This window comes from Genypterus blacodes, unplaced genomic scaffold (genome assembly GCF_046128005.1).
Source record: "Genypterus blacodes isolate CSIRO-AG114 ecotype Tasmania unplaced genomic scaffold, CSIRO-AGI_Gbla_v1 ptg000215l_1, whole genome shotgun sequence".
NCBI lineage: Eukaryota > Metazoa > Chordata > Actinopteri > Ophidiiformes > Ophidiidae > Genypterus > Genypterus blacodes.
In genome coordinates this window covers 1,443,264-1,462,636 of record NW_027467014.1, presented here as the reverse complement: position 1 = coordinate 1,462,636, position 19,373 = coordinate 1,443,264, and the positions used below count along the sequence as shown (strand labels likewise).

At 46.2% G+C, this 19,373-nt stretch overlaps 2 protein-coding genes across 3 annotated transcripts; one reads left to right on the top strand and one right to left on the bottom strand.

The window, feature by feature from the left end:
- The first annotated feature begins 365 nt into the window (after positions 1 to 365).
- LOC143015976 (G-protein-signaling modulator 2-like) lies at positions 366 to 12,745 on the top strand. 2 transcript variants are annotated; one of them, XM_076170146.1, is made up of 15 exons: positions 366 to 502; positions 6,322 to 6,543; positions 6,706 to 6,841; positions 7,118 to 7,257; positions 7,788 to 7,911; positions 8,088 to 8,203; positions 8,503 to 8,658; positions 9,369 to 9,477; positions 9,781 to 9,916; positions 10,233 to 10,333; positions 10,446 to 10,631; positions 10,795 to 10,957; positions 11,408 to 11,596; positions 11,672 to 11,781; positions 12,164 to 12,745. In XM_076170146.1, the coding sequence occupies exons 2-15, from the start codon at positions 6,323 to 6,325 to the stop codon at positions 12,329 to 12,331; spliced, it is 2,055 nt and encodes a 684-aa protein (XP_076026261.1). In that variant the 5' UTR covers positions 366 to 502; position 6,322; the 3' UTR covers positions 12,332 to 12,745. The 2 variants fall into 2 exon arrangements, with proteins under 2 accessions (XP_076026261.1, XP_076026260.1); XM_076170145.1 differs by lacking the exon at positions 366 to 502 and adding an exon at positions 3,481 to 4,009.
- A 351-nt stretch (positions 12,746 to 13,096) lies between these two features.
- Positions 13,097 to 18,829, bottom strand: mcoln3b (mucolipin TRP cation channel 3b). Its single transcript, XM_076170216.1, has 14 exons — positions 18,626 to 18,829; positions 17,354 to 17,580; positions 17,106 to 17,273; positions 16,742 to 16,895; positions 16,238 to 16,313; positions 16,063 to 16,159; positions 15,449 to 15,548; positions 15,262 to 15,374; positions 14,922 to 15,071; positions 14,728 to 14,829; positions 14,135 to 14,257; positions 13,847 to 14,053; positions 13,634 to 13,761; positions 13,097 to 13,388 (listed from the first exon to the last, which is right to left on the bottom strand). Exons 2-14 carry the CDS (start codon positions 17,576 to 17,578, stop codon positions 13,352 to 13,354), a joined length of 1,680 nt encoding a protein of 559 aa, XP_076026331.1. The 5' UTR covers positions 17,579 to 17,580; positions 18,626 to 18,829; the 3' UTR covers positions 13,097 to 13,351.
- Between the last annotated feature and the right edge of the window lie 544 nt (positions 18,830 to 19,373).

Below are 19,373 nucleotides of genomic sequence, written 5' to 3'. Positions count from 1 at the left end.
GTGCCTAAACAGACCTCTAGAGGGCAGAGTAACTAGAGATTTTCAACTAAATGTTTTGGAATAACTTTTAGTTTTCTTCTGGCGGCTACTTGTTTTGTGTTTGCTATACAAATTACAGTCCACGTTTTATCAGAAGATTTACTTGATATATAGTGTGATACCTTTTACATATTATATATCACCTCTTCTTTGATATTGTTCCATGTCTGGTTGTTGAGGAGGAGGGACACCAATCCCCAAAATCCCGGTAGCTCTTGAATGCAGCAGCGGTGGAATCCTAATTGGAGGCAGATTTCCAGCAGGAGGGGCTTCGTCTTCTTCGTCTTCTTCTTCTTCAACTTCTGCTTCCCCCCGCACCGAGTCATCTTCCTACCAGACTTGTGGGCAGAGCCGTATACAACAAGTCGAGTGGAAGAGCTGCACGTTTTGAGCTCTATACAGTTTCATAGCTTAGTTGAAGCTGGAGACATGCTCTTGGTGTGTTCGCGGACTGCACATTAAGGTAGGATTTGTAACTTTTCCTGACGACCCCTGTGTTTGTACAACTTTTCCGGCGTTTTCTGTCACTCCGCTTCTTCTAAACACTTTCTCTAACCGCGTAATTCCTGCTACTTGTGGATATGTTTACATCTGCAGTAACAAACTAAAGCAAACAGTGGCTCTGTATCCTCGTCATTATGTCATTTCCAGTTCGACAGCTAACATGTGTTGGCATGTTCAAACCGCCGTGACTCGACGAGTGTAATTTCCCGAGCAGACACCGTCGCGTTTGTCATGGACTGTAAACCTGTGAACATGTCAACACAGCAAAACGGAACAGTTACGAGGGAGAATCACTGAATATCTGCGAAAACATCCCAACAAAGTATCCAGATCACTCGCAAGGATGCCAAGTATTTGCAAAAACTAGGCCTGCTTTGATTGCATTAAATTACTCGATTTCCATCTACTTTTTTAGACTAATACTTTCTAAAAAAAGACTAATACTCTTCCGAATAACTTTCTAAAAAGTACTTTGGCTACTTAAAGAATTGCTACTCTGCTTTTAAATTCAGTGCACAGTTTTTGCACCAGTATAATTTACTTCACACACTCTACTTTAATACCACGTTATTTGCAGTGATGTCATTATCTATCTATCCCTCCATCCCTCTAAGGCTTGTGGTTCCTCTCCCATAAAGACCATGAGAGCATCCATCCCTGGTCCCTGGTCTGCAGAGGGCCTGTTTGGGTGTAGCTGCATTTATATTGGTTATGGTTAGTCGCCCGCACAGCCCTTTGACTTTTACTACCAGAGGACTTGAAAGGAGCCATTTTTATAGTATAATAGTGTAGTACTTGGACTGTGTTTTCTGTAGAAGTAACCCTGCTTTAATTGGAGTAATATGTCCAAGCGAGCTCTTCTGTGTGCGGCAGAGTCATGATGGAGTCACAGCTCCATAAACGAGCCTGTTTGAGGCAGAGAACGTGTCTTTCTGGATCACATGAAGCTGTTGTGTCTTTAAAAATAGACCCCTGACCTCTTTTTCATGTAACAGCACTTAAATGTATCAGTTGTTGCGAGTCAGAATCCTTTGCAGGGCTGTGATGATGGTGAATGACTGAGCATTGACCTCGTATCTCAGGATATTCCACTGGACATTTCTTGTTTACACCATTAAAGCTGCTGTAAACATTGGCGAATGGCATTTAAATTGATTCAGAGATGAAGATGGAGCTTGTTTGCAGTTGTACAGTCGTGCCCCTGCTTTGAGGCGACTCAGATGCTCAGTGAGACTGTAGGAGTTGGAGCCATTTGTCCCTGTGACCTTGCTTGTTTCTGCAGCTATGTGGATGTTTTCAGGTCCACAGCTGTTCCCTCTGTGGCAGTGACGCATTACAGTCAAACCCACAGCACAAATGCTTTTTAAATGACGTATTTATGGTTTGGTGGCTTTACTGTGTTTTCCTGTGAGTGATGGCTTCACCGCTCCTACAGTAAGAATGTCCGAGGGATCATTAAAGAGCTTTCAAATCAGGTCAAGGAGGTGCAGGAACGATTCCAGTGGATGTTGGAACAGAGGAAACGTGTGATCTAACCGCTCTGCACGTGTTATGATCGCTCGGCGTGGGTCCATCATCGAGGAGACGGCTGCCAACCCTGGATTCCTGTTCAATACGTTGTACTGTAGTGTTATCTGGCTGAATGACGGTGTGAGAATAGTAGGTTTTCCGAATTTCGTGCAAACATGATGAATTTCTGGGTCCATCAGGCTGCTGGTGGTGTGTGAAGTGTTTTCCCTGGCTAATCTAAACAAAATTAGCCTAATTTGAATGCTGCGCCTCAATAAAGCAGCACATCACACGTCATTGCGATCATTATGTCCCTAATAAAGAGGCTGTGATTGTGTATCTTGATGAAGCAGCATGACCCTGAGTAGTAACAATGGGATGTGACGGCTCACGAGAACCTACTGCGACTTTAAACTGCAAAAAAGTTTAAAATTGCAGCTGATGTCGTCTTTATCATCTGCTGGTGTAACAGAGGCGAACGTTTGACGGTGTGTTTACTCTTGCTCACCAGCTGTCATGTGGAGATAAGAGGTAGGATAGCAGGGGGCACACAGGACGGCTGAGCTCTCCCATTGTTCAGTGCAGCCGAGGCTTAACGGTATTCAGATGTGTGTGTGCGTGTAGGTACTTTGATTTATTGACTATATAGATTACTGAGGGAATATTTAGCCTTTTGTGTAATACGTTCACATAAGTAAGCATCATTGTAGTTCCTTAAATGTCACTGAAGCATTTCTATATTTCCATATCATGTGCACAGGTTTCATCCCTGTTGGTTTGAAGCTTAACAGCGTCCTGTATTGAAGCTTTTTGGTGCCAGTAAGGCGACGCCTCATTGGCCGGCTGATCTGAAGTGGCTCTAATGTAAATATTTCATGCTGACAGGAACGAACGGGAGACACTCAGATTCAGCCTCCAAGTGAAACATCAGACATCCTACAGACGTGTGGTCACGGTTTGACACATTACACAGACAGTTTAACTTCATTTCAAAGTGAAATGACAGGATTTCAGTCTGGCTCTGCTCTCTGACCTTTTGTGAGTGTGACTATGATTACGGGTTTAATAGTGTTGCCTCGCCTACCGTCGGGGATCTGTGACGGGCGTGAAGAAAGCTGATTATACTAGAACACAACTCCAGATGAAGTTTGACCATGAGAGACGTGTACTCCTCACGTTTAAGGTGGCAGCTCTGATGTGGCGACGCGTGACGTCAACACACTGCCTGAGTTGTTTCCCTTGGAGGTCGCGTCGGGTCACGCTGCTTCATTCCTCTTCATCAGCCGCAGCTCAGCGACTCCGAGCTTTGGCAGGAGGCGATTGTGATTTATTGTCAATTTATTTCTATTACCGCACGGGTAAATAATTTTGGGCGAGGAGTCGTTAACGGCTCCCTGTTCCCCCCCCGCCCCTCGTCAGGCCTGCATGCTGCACGGCCAGAGATTATTTCCCGGCGTGTTGTGTTGTCGCAAACGGCCTCCGGGTTCACTGGAGCCACTTGTAATTACTGTTGAGGTCCGGCCTAATTGGAAGTGACATGAACATCAGGTGGCTTAGAGGCAGGCGGCTCACTGATGCACGTTACCGAGGGCTGAGGAAAAGGGAAACGCGTCCATTAGATAGATAAACAAGTTTGACCTCCTCCATTCAACTCATTACCGTTCGGGAATAATTGATTTTTATCTGGACTTTCCGTTAAATTAAAAATCTCTGCCTGTGAGGTTCCGTCCTTTGTTCTGCCGTCAAAGCAGGTTGCCGGTCCGGGGGGAAGAAGGGGGGGGGGGGGGGGTCGTCTTGTTTTATTTATTTATTTGATAGGGCTTTTTGGATGCCGTCCCGTGTTCGTTATGCGTTCGCACCCCAAAGCAGGCAAGCTTAAGTGTTTGCTCCGGAGCCGTATCGGAAAGCCTGGACTGTCAAACTACCCCAAGAGCATCAGGATGTGGAGAAGCAGCAGGTATATCTGTGTGTATGTGTGTGGAGGGAGGGAGTACTGGTTGGATGTTGGGGGGAGTTTTAACCTTAAGTATCAAAGTGTATATCAAGAAGAAGGACAGTTAGCAAACACTTTACCTGTATAAGCCAAAAGTGTGTAGTAGCTTTGGTGCATAACTCTCAGAAACTTCAATAAAAATCTGTAGTCTTTAAAGCCGCAAACTGAGGTGCGGCGGACAACAGAAGACTTTACTTTCCTTTATTCTTGTGATCTGACCTATATTTAGCCAGCTGGTCTTTTCTCGGTAGCTGCCGGTGATTAACGGTTACATGAATCGTTCCAGAGGGATTAACTCACTGAAGGTCACGTGTCTTCAGAGGCCACGTGTCCCAATGGAGCCGGGGCAGAGTGATGTTGTCACGTCTCTTTAGCCACCGACTACTGAACGTCTCATCTGGAGCGGACACACACTTCTGTGGGATCACATCCTGGTGTGGTCTTCCTTTTTTTCCCCCCCAAGATTGCACACACACACAATACAGCTCCAAACTGCCAGGGCAGAACTCCCCTCCATGAGAAACGTCTCTGGACTTCGAAGATGTCAAGCAAATCCATTTCTAAGATAATTACATCTGTGCTCAACTGTTTCTGCAGATAGGAAGTTCCATTTCGGTATGATGGACTTGGTTCACCCTCAGTATCGCCAATTCCAAAACGATTACCTCGCCATTTCCTTAACGACGCTCCCAAACTGCAGACATGAAACATCTGCCACACCTCTAATGGGGTCGGAAAGTGTGAGTTTGGTTTAAGGGGTAATTCAACACGGAGCCGGGTCAGAAAACTGCACGCTCTTTTGCTGATTGGTTGAGCGAATGTGCAAAACGCTGGAAGGGTTCAGTCCACCGAGAACAGAGCGGCAGACGCCATCAGCTCAGGGTGATTCAGTATTCATGTGACCTTTTACTCCGACCCCTAAAATCCCCCTAGAGCGTTCCTGCTTTTCGGTCTGTGCACAGCCGAGCGAGCGAGCGGGTAAATGCATCACGGAAATTGTTGCAACCTTCGTGGTGAAAGACGCGGAAAACTCCCAATTTAGGCTTCATACTGAGGCTTTTCCAGTCCACGCTGTGGTTTTACATTAAAGGTGCTCTCAGAGTGACTTGTAATGGTCCCAGATGGGGTTAATTAACGTCGCTCGGCTCTTTACCCGTCCTGAATTTAACCACACACACGGTCGGGTTTGTTCCACTATCTTTCGACGGTGTACTCCCGCCAGATTCCCTCGTTCAGCAGATAAAAGCCTGCTGTCGGATTTGTTTTGACTTGTGTGTTTGTGAGTGAGGCAGCGGGCCAGAGAGGTTTTCATGACTGTGTGTGAGAGAGAGAGAGAGAGAGAGAGAGAGAGACTCTCCCCTAAGTTGCTCAGTCAGGGCGTGGAGGTTGTACGCCGCGATGCCTCGCCACACACACGTCTGCGTTCACGGTTAAATGTAGGATGCACTTCTTCTTCGTTATTTTGGCGTCGTCAGGCCTCGCCGCTCGTGGCCGACAGGAAATGGTTCGTGTAATTTTGGATTGGCTGCCCTAGTCTTTGTTTGCTCCCAGTCTGGAGCCGACTCTGCACGCTTACTGCTGCGTCTGTGTAGGATGTGACGGCACATCCTTTTACGTGTTTGTGTTTTCTCCAACATAATGTCGACCTGTCAGGTGAGTCGGCTTGACGGACTCGCTCGCCGCTTTGTCGCTACTTTCACCGATTCTGTCACAGACGCTTTTTAGTGGTGATGAATAACGACGCCTGTGTAGTAATTTCAGGCGAGAGATTGATGTTGATGTGCAGAAAAAAACCTCCCCATGGAATTATGGGAAATATGTTTTAATGTGCCATTTTATTTTTTCAAAGCTGCATTCATGCTTGATGTTGTTTTCACTTACATGTTTGCGAGTTGGCCTCCAAGCGGATCCTGCATTCCTCTGGAGCGACTCTGAGCTTGTCGCGGCATCGCAGACGACGTTTAACGGAGGTCGCTCAGCAAACCGGTTCCAAGTTCCGTTGGCGTATAATCCGAGTTCACCCACGTTTGTGTGTAAACATCGCCTGCAGCTCCACATGTACTCATAGGTGGAGTGAGTCAATGAGTCAGCGAGCTACGTGACGAATGTTCCCAAGACGCTTTATAGTGCGCGTGCGTGTGTCACTGGCTTTCCAGGGTATTTCATACGTACCTGAAGCCTTTGGGCCTCATATTTCATTCATGTCTCCGTCCTACGTTGATGATTCAGGCTTAGGGCTTCACCTTCACTCTCATGCACATGGCTCTTTCCCACAGGATGGAGTCATCATGTCTGGACATGGCTCTGAGAGGCGAGCGGCTGTGCAAGCTCGGCGACTACCGGGGCGGCGTGTCCTTCTTCGAGTCGGCCATCCAGGTCGGAACGGACGACCTGCAGATCCTCAGCGCCATCTACAGCCAGCTTGGCAACGCCTACTTTCACTTGCAGGAGTACAACAAGGCCCTGGAGTTCCACCGGCATGACCTCACACTGACGAGGTAAAAGCTTCCGTCCTGCTCCTAAACTGGGTTTTCTGTAGAACCTTGTTGGGCCACTGGGTCAGAAACCCAGTGAACACATCTCTGCCCACAGCTACAATTTGCTACCCGTCATGTTTTTGCACCGATACGCCCTTTAGAACCTGCTTCCGTTTCTTTCAGAACCATTGGAGATGAAATCGGTGAGGCCAAAGCCAGCGGTAACCTCGGCAACACATTGAAACTTCTAGGACGTTATAATGAAGCAGTGGCTTGTTGCCAAAGACATTTGGAGATCACCAGCACCATTTATGATAAGGTGGGTCAGAGGTCAGACCCACACACAGATCATCATGTTATCATCACAACAGCTCAGTCAATAGTTATTATGTCTACATGCTTTGATTCCAATAACTGGATCCATGTATCAGATGTTCTTCTGCCACCAGTGCACCAACATCTAGAATAGTCCGCCAGCCCACATGCACACAGGACTGTCTGGTGTCAGTGTATTTTAAGTGTATAATGACAGCGATGGTCGCCGTGGTTTCCGTTCCTTGGTAGGTCTCCCATGCGTGTGTGTGTGTGTGTGTAGGTTGGGCAGGCTCGGGCGCTGTATAATTTCGGGAACGTTTACCACGCCAAGGGCAAGAGCATCTGCTGGAGCGGCACCGAGCCTGGCGAGGTCCCTGAGGACGCCCGGATGGCCCTGAAGAAGGCGGCGCAGTACTACGAGTGAGTGGGGAATTACAGTTTCATTCATTCTGAACTCTGGCACATTCTGATGAAAGGAGCGCCTTTATTTAATAACAGCAACACAAGTAGCTGGGATTTGAATTTGCACATTCATCAAAGCTTTAAAGGGTGATTCATTCTGACTAATTCTCATAACGAACTAAGGAACTGATGTGATCTGACGTGATCTGACGTAATCTGACACACAAATACGCACGCACAGCAGAGAGACCTGTTTCAGTTTCTCTGTTCTGATGCCATTTCCCAGCTTTGTTATTCATAATGAAACTACAGTGCAGGATTGCCTCTGTTCTGCTGCGTTTGTGCTTGGTTCCCCCTGATGAAGCACATTTCCTCCATAATGTGACTAAAGTGATAGTTTGGCCCGTCTGACAGCTCATCCTAGGAAGATATCAAGATGTTTGATGGCAGCGACAGTGAATGATACAGTTTTAGACATTTGTTTCTCATGCTTGTATGGATGTCAACTGTCTAAGTGTGTGTGTGTGTTTTCCTTCTGTGTTATGAAGAGCAAACCTGTCTCTAGTGAAGGAGTTGGGTGATCCGGCAGCCCAGGGTCGGACTTATGGTAACCTTGGCAACACCTACTATCTGCTGGGTGACTTTGACACGGCAATAGCTGCACACGATAAGGTAAAGTACCACCTCACCTGTTCATAACGGCTCTCTGTGCTTTGCTTTTGATGGTTGGTAAACAGTTTCAATAAGGATTCATATAGTTTGTCATCATTGTCTCCACATATATGTCGGCTCCATGTTGTAGCCGAATCAATAATTAGAATGTAAGGTTGAGCCCTTTTGTTTTGCAGCGGCTTCTCATCGCCAAAGAGTTTGGGGATAAAGCGGCGGAAAGGAGAGCTCACTGTAACCTCGGCAACGCTCACATCTTCCTCGGCCACTTTGAAACAGCGGCTGGTCATTATAAGTTAGTAAACCACACTGGCAGGAAAAGACAGTATTTGTGCTGATGTGAAGCTTTTGTCATTTTATCACAGTTTTGTTTTTTTATCACAGTATTAAAGTGAATTTGTTTTGAGATATGCAGACTTAAATGTTGAAAAACAGTCTATACACCTATATTTACATTATATTTATGGTCATATTCCCTGTAGCTCAGCAGTGCTTTAAACACTTCCTCCAGCATCACTCACACACACACACACACACACACACACTCCCTGGACACCCATTGACAGTCTCCCTCCCTTTGTGCTCGGCCCTCAGGAGGACCCTGCAGCTGGCCCGGCTGCTGAAGGACCGGGCGGTGGAGGCCCAGGCCTGCTACAGTCTGGGCAACACCTACACACTGCTGCACGACTATGAGAGAGCCATCGACTACCACATCAAACATCTGGTGATCGCTCAGGACCTCAACGACCGGTAGCCGCTGCATACGCTGTTTGTAGTTGTTACAATGAAATCACATACTAAATGTAGGCGTTTCAACTGAGCTGCTGTGGAATCTGTGGAGTGAGAATGGAAACCACCAAGAGTCTGGCTGCTGTTATTCAACACGGTGAACCCAAATGAGTACAAGATGCCTCCCAGGTGTCTTTGTAAAAGGATACAAGAGCACAGATACTCGCTGGCGTCTACAAAACCCTGTGTGTGTGTGTGTGTATGTGTGTGTGTGTGTGTGTGTGTGTCAGGTTTTAGATGCGAAGACTTTCGGCACACCTCGAGGTTCCCACAACTTGAGACAAAAGCTCTGATGTGAGGCATAAATGGATCTTTATCTCCTGGTGTGTGGGAGCCTTTGTTTGTGTGGAAGAACAGTTTTGGGAAGTTAAGTTTTTATATGAAGTCATATGAGACACTTTACAGTTGGATGATGGGATTACCAGTTGGAAAATGGCTTGTGTTCACCGTGTTGGATTCTATGTCGCAATACATCCATAGGACCCAAGACGGTGAACACAATCATCTCGTGCCTATGAGAAAGAAGTTGGAAGATCTTTTCTTTTAGAAAAAAACAGATGAATCCCAGCGGTTGTTGTGAAATGAGCATTTGTCACAGCCCTTCCTGTTTCTTGCATCATCCAAGCTTCACTTGCTTAGCCAGTTTGTGTCTCTTGTGCGTTTGGCTGCAGAGTCGGCGAGGGGCGGGCCTACTGGAGTCTGGGACACGCCCACACCGCCCTGGGGAACCACGAGCAGGCCATGCACTTTGCTGAGAAACATCTGGAAATTGCCAAAGAGGTGACTGTTTAAAATTTACCACAGGAATTTGCCACCAGGCTTACACCCCCATCTACTGGTTGTTTGTGGAACTTGCAATATTTGACAATCACTAACACGCCTTCACACAGAATGAACGCCATCCTGCTCTTATAATTGCCACTACCTCCTTTTCTATAAATCTACTGTACTGCCGGCTTTATTGAGAGTTGAAATAAAAAATGACTATCTGAGACATCCACTGTCTTCCAGCCAGAATAGTTGAACTTTGAAACCTCACACTTTACCCCTTGTTCACCGACTGTGACGCTGTTTCTGATGCAGACTGGAGACAAAAGCGCCGAGGTGACGGCCAGGATGAACCTGTCAGATCTGCGTCTGGTTGTCGGCCTCAATTCCAGCCGTAACACCAACAGCTCCCCTCTGTCGTCGAGCTTCCAGAGTTTCTTTGCACAGCCAGGTAAACTCTAAAGCGTTTGTGGCTCATCTTCCTTGTAGGAACTTGATTTGTTTTGCAATAAGTGTTGAGCGTGCCAAGAAACTAAATCATTCAGTATTTATTGCTCAACTAAAATGCCGAGTTGGGTTTTTCCTCAAGGAATTTTCAAGCGACATGAGTAAAACATTTTGCTGGGAAACAAAGATGTATAATCTGGATGCACACACACATTGAGGGATTTAGAGATTTGCTGCCTTCGCGGCTCTCACAGAGCTGAGAAAAGTGCCTGCAAGATTTAACAACACGTGTCAAGATTTTGTACTTTTGTATCTTTCAGTGAACAAGTCACCGTCGGAGGGGAAAGGCAGTGCGGAGAGCCTGACTCTGCTTAGTCAGAGCTCCGAGCAAACGGCAACAGATAGTTTACCCGTACCTCCTGTACGTACGCAAGCATTTAACACATCAGAAACAATTACAATCATCACTGTTAACATGCATGAAACATTAGATCTCCTAACATGGTGAATCTGCATGTGCGCTGAATACACAGGACTGGGACGAGGACGTATTTAACCGGTCACCCAAGAATAATTCCCTCAAGTCGTCGGCTAAGCACTTCCTCTTCCACCGCCTGATGAGCAAGAAGCCGAAGAACGGCAAGTCGTCTTCCAAAGGCCAGCAGGACAGCAGCACAGAGAGTCAGGCCTCAGAGCCAGACTCTCCCGTCCACATCCAGGTACCTCAAACACTAAACTCCACCTGTCTGGGGTCGAACACATATACTTTTCACAAGACTCGAGTTTATTTCTACGTTTCCTTTTGATTTCCTTTTAAACCGCGCCCCCTTTGCCGTTGTTGATTCTACTGTTGTTAAGCGTTTCTTTTGTTTCATACTATAGCCAGTGTCCAACGACACCATCGGAGAGGACGGCTTCTTCGACCTCCTCTCCCGTTTCCAAGGCAGCAGAATGGACGACCAAAGGTGCTACCTGTTGGACGGCCAGAGCCCCCTCCCCGCCTCTACCTCCCCTTCCTCCACCCCACCTGTAGCTGAGAGGAAATGTGAGTTTGCCCCCTGGTGGTGGTGGTGTTGTGTTAAGCTGTGTTCACACCATATGCAAGTAATTATACAATAATCCTGAGTTTTGCGGGTAATAGCTGCTATAACCGTTAACAGAGTGTCCCACTAAAGAGCAGAATGATGTTAAGCCAACAACACACCCCGCTGCACAAGCTGTCATTACCCGTATATGATGTGAATTCAGCCTGTCCCCACATGTGTACTTTTCTTTGTAGCTTCTGTAGTAAACATCCCGTCCCTTCCCGTCGCTCGTCCCTCTCACCGTCTCGCCTGTGCCTCTTTATGCACCGTTTGTGTTTTATGTAGCAGAAAATCAGATTAAAACGCCGGCTGAAGGACTAAAGGGCAAACGCTCGCTCTGTCTCATGTCGTTACCGGCGAAATTGTTGCATTCCCAAACACCCAGTGAGGGTAAATCTCTCTGCCTGTAGCTATTTCAGAGTGTAACACGCCATTCCAGGATCCTGGTCAATTCATGGAGCTGCTGGCCAGCTCGCAGGCCCGCCGACTCAACGACCAGCGGGTCAGCCTGAGCCACTTCCCCGGCTTAAGACTCGGCACCTCCAACCCGCCTCACGTGCCCTCCGCCTCCAACAACATGGATCAAGCAGACGCACAAGGTGAGAAGACGCGGCCCATCTCCTACACTCGTCTGCATCGCTCTTAGTCTCTTCACCCATGTCTCGTTTTTTCAGCCCCCAGCACAGATCCGCCTCAAAGGCCCTCCCTGTACAGCCGTCTGGAGACCGCCGAAGAGCAGGCTGGCGGGGACGATGTCTTCTTCGACATGCTTGTCAAGTGCCAGGTACAATTATTTTACCAAACTGCTCGAGCAAGCAAAGAAAACCTAACCTTACATCACCAGATTTAATTATGGTCGATATTTTAAAGAGACCTTTGGATGAAATTCAGCTCAAACAAGCCAAATGTCAAACACAACCAAATCTCTCTTAAATGCACTCAAACACTTTCTGGAGACGGGTTTATTGTTTTAGGGTCAGATACTTTGTCATTTTTGTATGGGGGTCTATGGGAGCCCCCCTGTGGAAGTGAGATACAGACTCCGAACCTACTTAGATGTGTTCCTAAAAGGCCACTGGACCAAGTTTCAGCTTAAACCCTTACACACAGCTGCCTCACTCCAACACAATAACTGTTTAGTTTGTTGTACCTTCCCTGTGATTCAGGGCTCCAGGCTGGATGACCAGAGGTGTGCCGCTCCACCGCCCCAGACCAAGGGGCCCACCGTCCCCGATGAGGACTTCTTCAGCCTCATAATGCGATCCCAGGCCAACCGGATGGAAGAGCAGCGCGTCCCGTTGCCTCCTGGCGGCTCTCAAGCCAAACCGGACTGATTCCAGGGAAGGAAGGATCCGTCGCGTCGTCTTAGGATACCAGCTTCTGTTTTGTTTTGATTTTAACCCATATCCCTGCTCATCCCCGGGATTATCCTGACAACATTCCCAGCTGATGCAGCACGGCTCACTGACTGATGTAAATCGTGGGTAAGTCTTTGAGGCTTGTTTTAGCTAATGGACAGCCAACACTCTTCTTCCTGTGCTGCCCCCTGCTGGTAATACGTAAGCTTGCATCAAGCTTCTCCTGAACTGTTGGGTGGACTCATACTCGCATCTGAGGTCAAAAGCCAAACCAAAGACATTTCAACTATGTGACGATGTTGAAGAGAATCTTGTGCTGAACTGCCATGACACGCATACGTCAACATGTCTGCGTGGGCGAACAGTGCGCCGTCTGTTGCGTCCATTTGACCTGAGACGTCCAAAAGGGCAGATTCTATACAGTTCAGAGTTTTAACATTTTGTTGGAGCCAAAGTATCGTTTTGATTATCTGTATCTTTTTAATACTGTTAGTTTGCTGAGCGTAAACGCGTACAGGCCATGAATTTGTGACTGGGATTTTCTTTTTTTTTCATCTTAAAAACATTTTACAGAGGGTGAGTGGCGTGGAAACAAGAGAAAGAAATGTTCTGTTTTTATAGTGATACATTCTCCTGGTGTTGGAGAAATAAATTCCCACACTATTTAAACTGCAGCTGCTTATTTATTGTCATCCTGATTCAACACACCAATCCATATATTTACAAAGCATTCTGGGAAACTGTGCAACATATGTCTAAATTGTCACACACACACACACACACACACACACACACACACACACACACACACACACACACACACACACACACACACACACACACACACACACACACACACACACACACACACACACACACACACACACACACACACACACACACACACACACACACACACACACACACACACACCTCTAAATCTAACAGCATTAAAGTGCACAGTGTTATGTTGCATGTTTTCATAATGGAGCCCTGCTATGCCTCTGAGGTCAGCCTCTCTCCTCCATCCGCCCTGTGTGTGTGTGAAACGGAACAAAACATCCTAAAATTAGATTCTAGTGCAAAAAACCCTCGTAATTACACATCATGCCGTGACACACTCCCCCTCTGTGTCCACCGCTTTCTAATTGCCGGGTATAAAGCACACGATCATGTCTGACATTAACGGAACAATGCTGCGAAATGGCAGAAAAGGATTAGAATTAATACTCCCCACGGGACCCAACAATGAGCAGAGCAAGCAGCCTTTAATCTCACCTGTTCACGCAGCAGCTGAAGCAGCTTCCGCTCTCCTCCAGCCTGTACACCCCAGAGTTTGGCAGATCTTTACACACCGACATGAACTTATGCAGCTCAGAGACGGGGGCACCGCTCTGCTGCAGGTGCTGAACAGGACGAGGAGGAAGACGTTAAGTTCGTGCGCTCGCAACCAAGTCCCGAGTCTGAGGAACATGGAGGCGTAACCTTTACCTTGATGGTGTCGTAGGTGTCGGTGATGATCGTGATGAAAAGGCTGAGGACCATGTAGATGAAGAGGGAGACGAAGGTGTAAAGGTAAACTCTGCTGAAGACCCAAACCAGGCTGCTCTTCTGCTTCATGTTCTTGAAGGTCGGGTACATGTCGTCACCGTTGATCAGGGAGAAGAGACACTCCGACACCGTGTTCAAAGTCCGGAACTGACGGGGAGAAAGAGGCGAGATCATTAGGTGTTATGATCCTGCTGGTGACCGTGTGAAGATGATGCAACTCCTGCTTGCCTTTTCGTGGTACGGGCCCAGGACGATCCAGCCGCAGAAGCAGTAACTCAGGTAGATGATCCCGGCGCAGCAGATGAAACGGATAACGTTTGGGAATGCCGCCCTGAGCGTCAGGATGAGAATCTGGAAACAGGCAGGGAACACATGGGAACAGAACAGAGACTGGGAGCATCAGCCAGGCCTGCGTTGCTCCATGCGCTGGTTTCATAACACCACAGACGAGAGAAGTGTTTGAACTCACAAGTGCCTCCTCCATCATTTCACCCCAGAGGTGCAGCTCAATGTTATTCTCTGGTGTTGCTCTTTGGTGGAGGAGTTGGTCTCAAGCCAAAGCAATAACAGGTAGAGCGGAATTTCATGTTCAGATTTTCGTTTATAGAATTTGTGTTGGCGCCAAAGGCAAAGAAAAGTCAAGTTTTTCTATTTTTCTTCTTTTGTGTTACAGAAACTCTAGACTGAATCCTGGCAGGATGGCAAAGCTCGGTGCCAATTCTCTGCTGGACACATCAAGCACCTCGCCTCCCTTGAGGGATTGGAAACAGTCGCCACGCCGCTTACACAAGCATCAGAGAAAGAAAATAAAGTACTCTTACGTTGTACTTTCTGAAGTAGCCCATGTAGCGGATGACCCCGATCCAGACGAACATGGTGCCTGTGCCGAGGAAGATGCTGCACACGTCGTAGCTGGTGAGGATCTGTGAGGAAAAAGGTGGAAGCAAATGTATAGAATAGAACTTGTGATTCATGATTCTTGGGGGTGAACAGGAACGCGGCTGGAATCTCTGACCTTGGTCTGGATCTCTATCTTCAGAATGGAGCCGATGATGGTCAACGTGTCGCTGACTATGATCAGGATGTACCAGCCGTTCAGAAACTCCAGCCTGTCCGACCAGGGGACGTCTTTGCCGCAGTGCTTCCTGCAGTGACTCGTATACGCCTGTTTTGAATAGATGAGGGGAAAAAAATGGAAGTAGTTGCGCTATAAACCAGGGAGAGGCCAGCAGTCTTATTTTAGGGGGAATAAAGTTTTAATACATAAGGAACCCGCCTGTATTTCACCATTATATCCCCTCTGTCTTAAAAGAACCAATGGCCGTATTCTTAGAGGTTCAGTTGATCTCACTTACAAACTGCAGCTGTACCCCGTTGAGCACCGAGCGCATGCAGAGGCTGAAAGAGACCACGCATGTTATGATGATGAGGCAGTCGAACAGCACAGTCAGGTAGATGCTCCTCGCCGCTGAGGGAACACAGACGTTAAACTACGGAAAGCACATTTTACCGACACAGACGCTTCCTCTGATCAAAGCTTACCGGCTCCCGTTACTTTCCAGTCTTTGCACTCGTTGATCTCCACGCCGTTCTCCATGTCGACCTTTATTCTGCCGCTGTGCACTTGGTTGTTGAAAGTGATCTGTTAACCAAAGCAGACACTGAAATCCATCATCTGCACCCTAAAGCTAAACATTGACTTGGCAGGCCCCCACGGCTAAACATTCAACTATGGAAATACTGTTTCACAAGAGCATCTAAAAGCCACTCTAAGGTTATTTATGTGTAAACTGTGTCACTGACCATTCAAAGGCCAACGGTCCTGGTAAGTGAAGGCCAAATATCTGCCTGTTATCTGAATCCACTCCAGAGCACCACTTTAAGGCTGAGATGATCTTTGTTCTTTTGCAAGTATTTTAGCCTAAAGATATTTGGTAAAGGAGGTTCAGTTTTGTGTCCTCAAATGACTTCTAATTAATCAGATTAACCAGCCAAATCACTGCTTTAAACTTCTGTATGTGCAGGTGTAACACCAAAGGAAATCCTCGTCATGGCAGCAGTGAGATGATCAAACGTCACATCGCAGCTTCCAGAGGAGAAGATCTGACAAGATGGATTGTGTCCTGTGAGCAGTTAAGACGAGTCGGGCGACGTACCACCACGTTGAAGTCGTAGCAGTCTGGCAGCTCTCTGTGTCTGACCGTCTGGAGGTTTATGGCCTTTAGGACGAACACGATTTTGATGGACAGCAGCCTGGGAGACGCAACAGACACGTGAGCCGACACGACAACAACATGGGCGAGATAATGATCCACTACGTGACATACAAACCTTTTGAAATGCAACTCAAAGTCGGGCAGAGCGTCCCGCAGTGGCTGTGGATACATGGGGTAGATTTCGACGCACTCTGTCAGACACCAGTGACAACAATTAACACATTATGTCATAAAACCTGGTGTATAATCTGTTTCTCTCGTCAAGGTTTAAGGCAGACAAACACACTGTTGCAATTCAAACCGACATGGGTGGATCGCACCAACCGGGATTAACTTTAAACCTGGATTAACTGTCTCGCTGACAACGCTGTTGGGTCAAACCTTATATTAGGTTCGACTGTTAACCGCTTCAATTTCACATCAGGTAAAAACTCTAACCCAATCCAGTTTAATGACGTTTGGAGGTTGTTAAAGGGTCATAAAATGAAATGAAAAACTTTAAATAGGAAGAAGGAGAAATGGTAAACTGTAAATTCCCTTAAATTACAATTGTTAATCCTGTTTGGTGCAACCCACCAAATATCTCCACTATGGTAGATTATCTTTATCTGGCTCATACCAGTTTCAACGTTGGCGTCGATTTCAAAGGTCTCATTTCCAGGGAAGATGGTGCCGTTGCTGTAGAAATCCTGACACAATGACAGCGGAGTGAAGTAATCACCCTGTTTCTCATACTCGTGATTGCCCACCGTGATGTTGCGTAGATGTCCGTACTAGAAACAAGCAATGGACACACAGTCAGGTTTGTTGGAATCACATGACATGTCTGTATAATAGCTTTTTTCGGCCATAAAAGTATATTGAGTGATAAGTTTCCGACAATGATTATAAGGAAACACGATTTTGTCACAACACATCCTGCATATCAGTGTTTCTTGCAATGAGACATTCTGAAACTGAAAGACATTCTAGCGGTCTGTTACCTGTTCAATAACATAATTGATGTGATCGTAAACATCTGCTTGTCTGTAAAGCGCGTACGAATCCATGCCTCCGTCAACATAACCTTTGAGAAAGAGATGCTTGAACGTCATCAGATTTTCCTCCTTGAACGTGACGACCATCTGGTTGCTCAGCCCGAAAGACACCAACTAGGAAGAAAAAACAGACACTCTGCCTCAGAAAACAACACAAATCCAAACTGGTCGCCTGAGAGTTGATTCATCACTACCTGGATGGTAATGATGGCGATTTTGACAATCTGTAGGATGAGTTTCCATGGTTTCCGGCCTCGAGCGTGGTACTTCTCACAGGGGTTCATGAAGAAATACTTGATCTTCCGTCTGAGCGTTTCCTCATGGTTCAGGTCTTCGGGACACAGTTGCTGTTGGATTCCACAAGCAGGGGATCCATTTGTCTCACAGCTGTCGGAGTACATATCGCTGGACTCCTCCATATCTGAGGGCAACAGTGGACAATTATATTAAGTTTATTTTGTAGGAGCCATGTTTTAGTTTATTGAAATTATTTTGCAAAATAAGAGCTTATTATTGGCCACCCATTTTGTAAATCCTCATTGCAGAAAAGAAACCATGTTTGGGTTACGACTTTTATTTTGAAAGGGCTTTTAGGCATTGGGCCTTCTTCTTAATGAAGGCTGAGGAACACAGCTGAGCAGGTAAAGACAAATGAACATGCCAGAGGAACAGTTTAGGAAGAGGCCATTAGAAACAGATTCTTAACCACTGTAGGCTTTATTTTGTCTCTTGAGTAAGATATTAGTTTAAGCTCTTGTCTAGGCCTCATTATGTTTTATCCTCTATTCTGCACACTAACAGCTACATTACAGGCTTTCAATGCTACGCATCTGTCAGCATCCACCGATCAGCTGCTTCATCCTGTCAAACTCAAAAGGTACACTAACCCTTACTGTTTTACTGTGGCGTGAACTTTAACCCAACAATACTCAAAAAGAATATCCAGGAAGGCATCTAGCAGTGAAACTTGTTGTAAATTGATATTTAGTCAGTCATACAATTGTTTTTAGTTCATTTGACGAATAAAGCAATAAACAAGTAATGGACTTATTTCCATTTTAAAGTGTACTAGTGTACTAGTGCATAATCAATGTAAACCGATATAGAATTGAAGAATTTTAAAAGATGTATTCATTATACATGTTTCCATGTTCAAGTCAAGTAAAATATAACGACACGATTAAGCGGCGTTAAGCTTCACTTTCACTTGAATCGTACTTGACGATCGCGAGATTTATCCGGTCACTTACAGGTGAGATAAGAAGGGGAAACAATAGCCCGGAGTACCTGAGCCCTGCGGAATAATGAACAGCATCTCCTTTTCTGACGTCTCCGGTTCCGCCATCGCGTCAAACCGGCGCGATTAATCACTTATACTTCGTTTGTTGGGTAACCGTTAAAGTCTTGAGTGTTGATTGGCAGCAGAATGTCAGTCAAATGTCAAACAAGGACGACAGGTGACTTACCAACTATCAGCTGCAGCTTAATCAACAAATTGAATCCACCTGCGGCTCGCACCTTGACCAAAATATTCTTAATTAAAAGGTTATAACTACTTTCTTACAACTAACTCGCTGTTATAAGTTGACAGTAAAGATAATGTGTAATATCGCACTTCCTAGGTAGTTTCTTGTCTTGTGACCTAACTCCTCGGACTGTGACTGTGGAGCAGGTATTCTGCCCTGAAGTGACGTCAGTTTGTTGCTGTAACACAATTGGCTAAGAAATCTGTCAATCGGGAATTGCAACCGCTTCCTGTAACCATTAGCAACCAAACTGTCTCGCGGAAGAAACAAGAAAGGAGATTAAGTTAAAAATGGTTTAACGGCTAGTAAACCGGTAAAACAACCTTTTTGTCTATAGATAGAATGTCGACTTATTGAATCACAGCAAACTTTTACTACCGCATCTGTATTTTGATTTACTCTGTAGTTCTGGACAAAAGCGTCGCCTTTTCCGATGTACACGGACTCGTAATGACCAGAAATTAGCCGCAGCCATATAGCCACTGTCTCTCTTTCATAGCCACAAGCTAATTCTGTCAATGTATTAACATTGCGAGCTTCTCTGGCTGTGGTTGGTTGTAATTAACTTAGGGACAGCAAACTATTTAAAGCAATTGAGTAAGACAAACTATGAATTCGAAATGTTTTTTTTCCAACATAACACCAGCAAACAAATAATTGTAGAGTTATAAATAATGATAAATTGTAA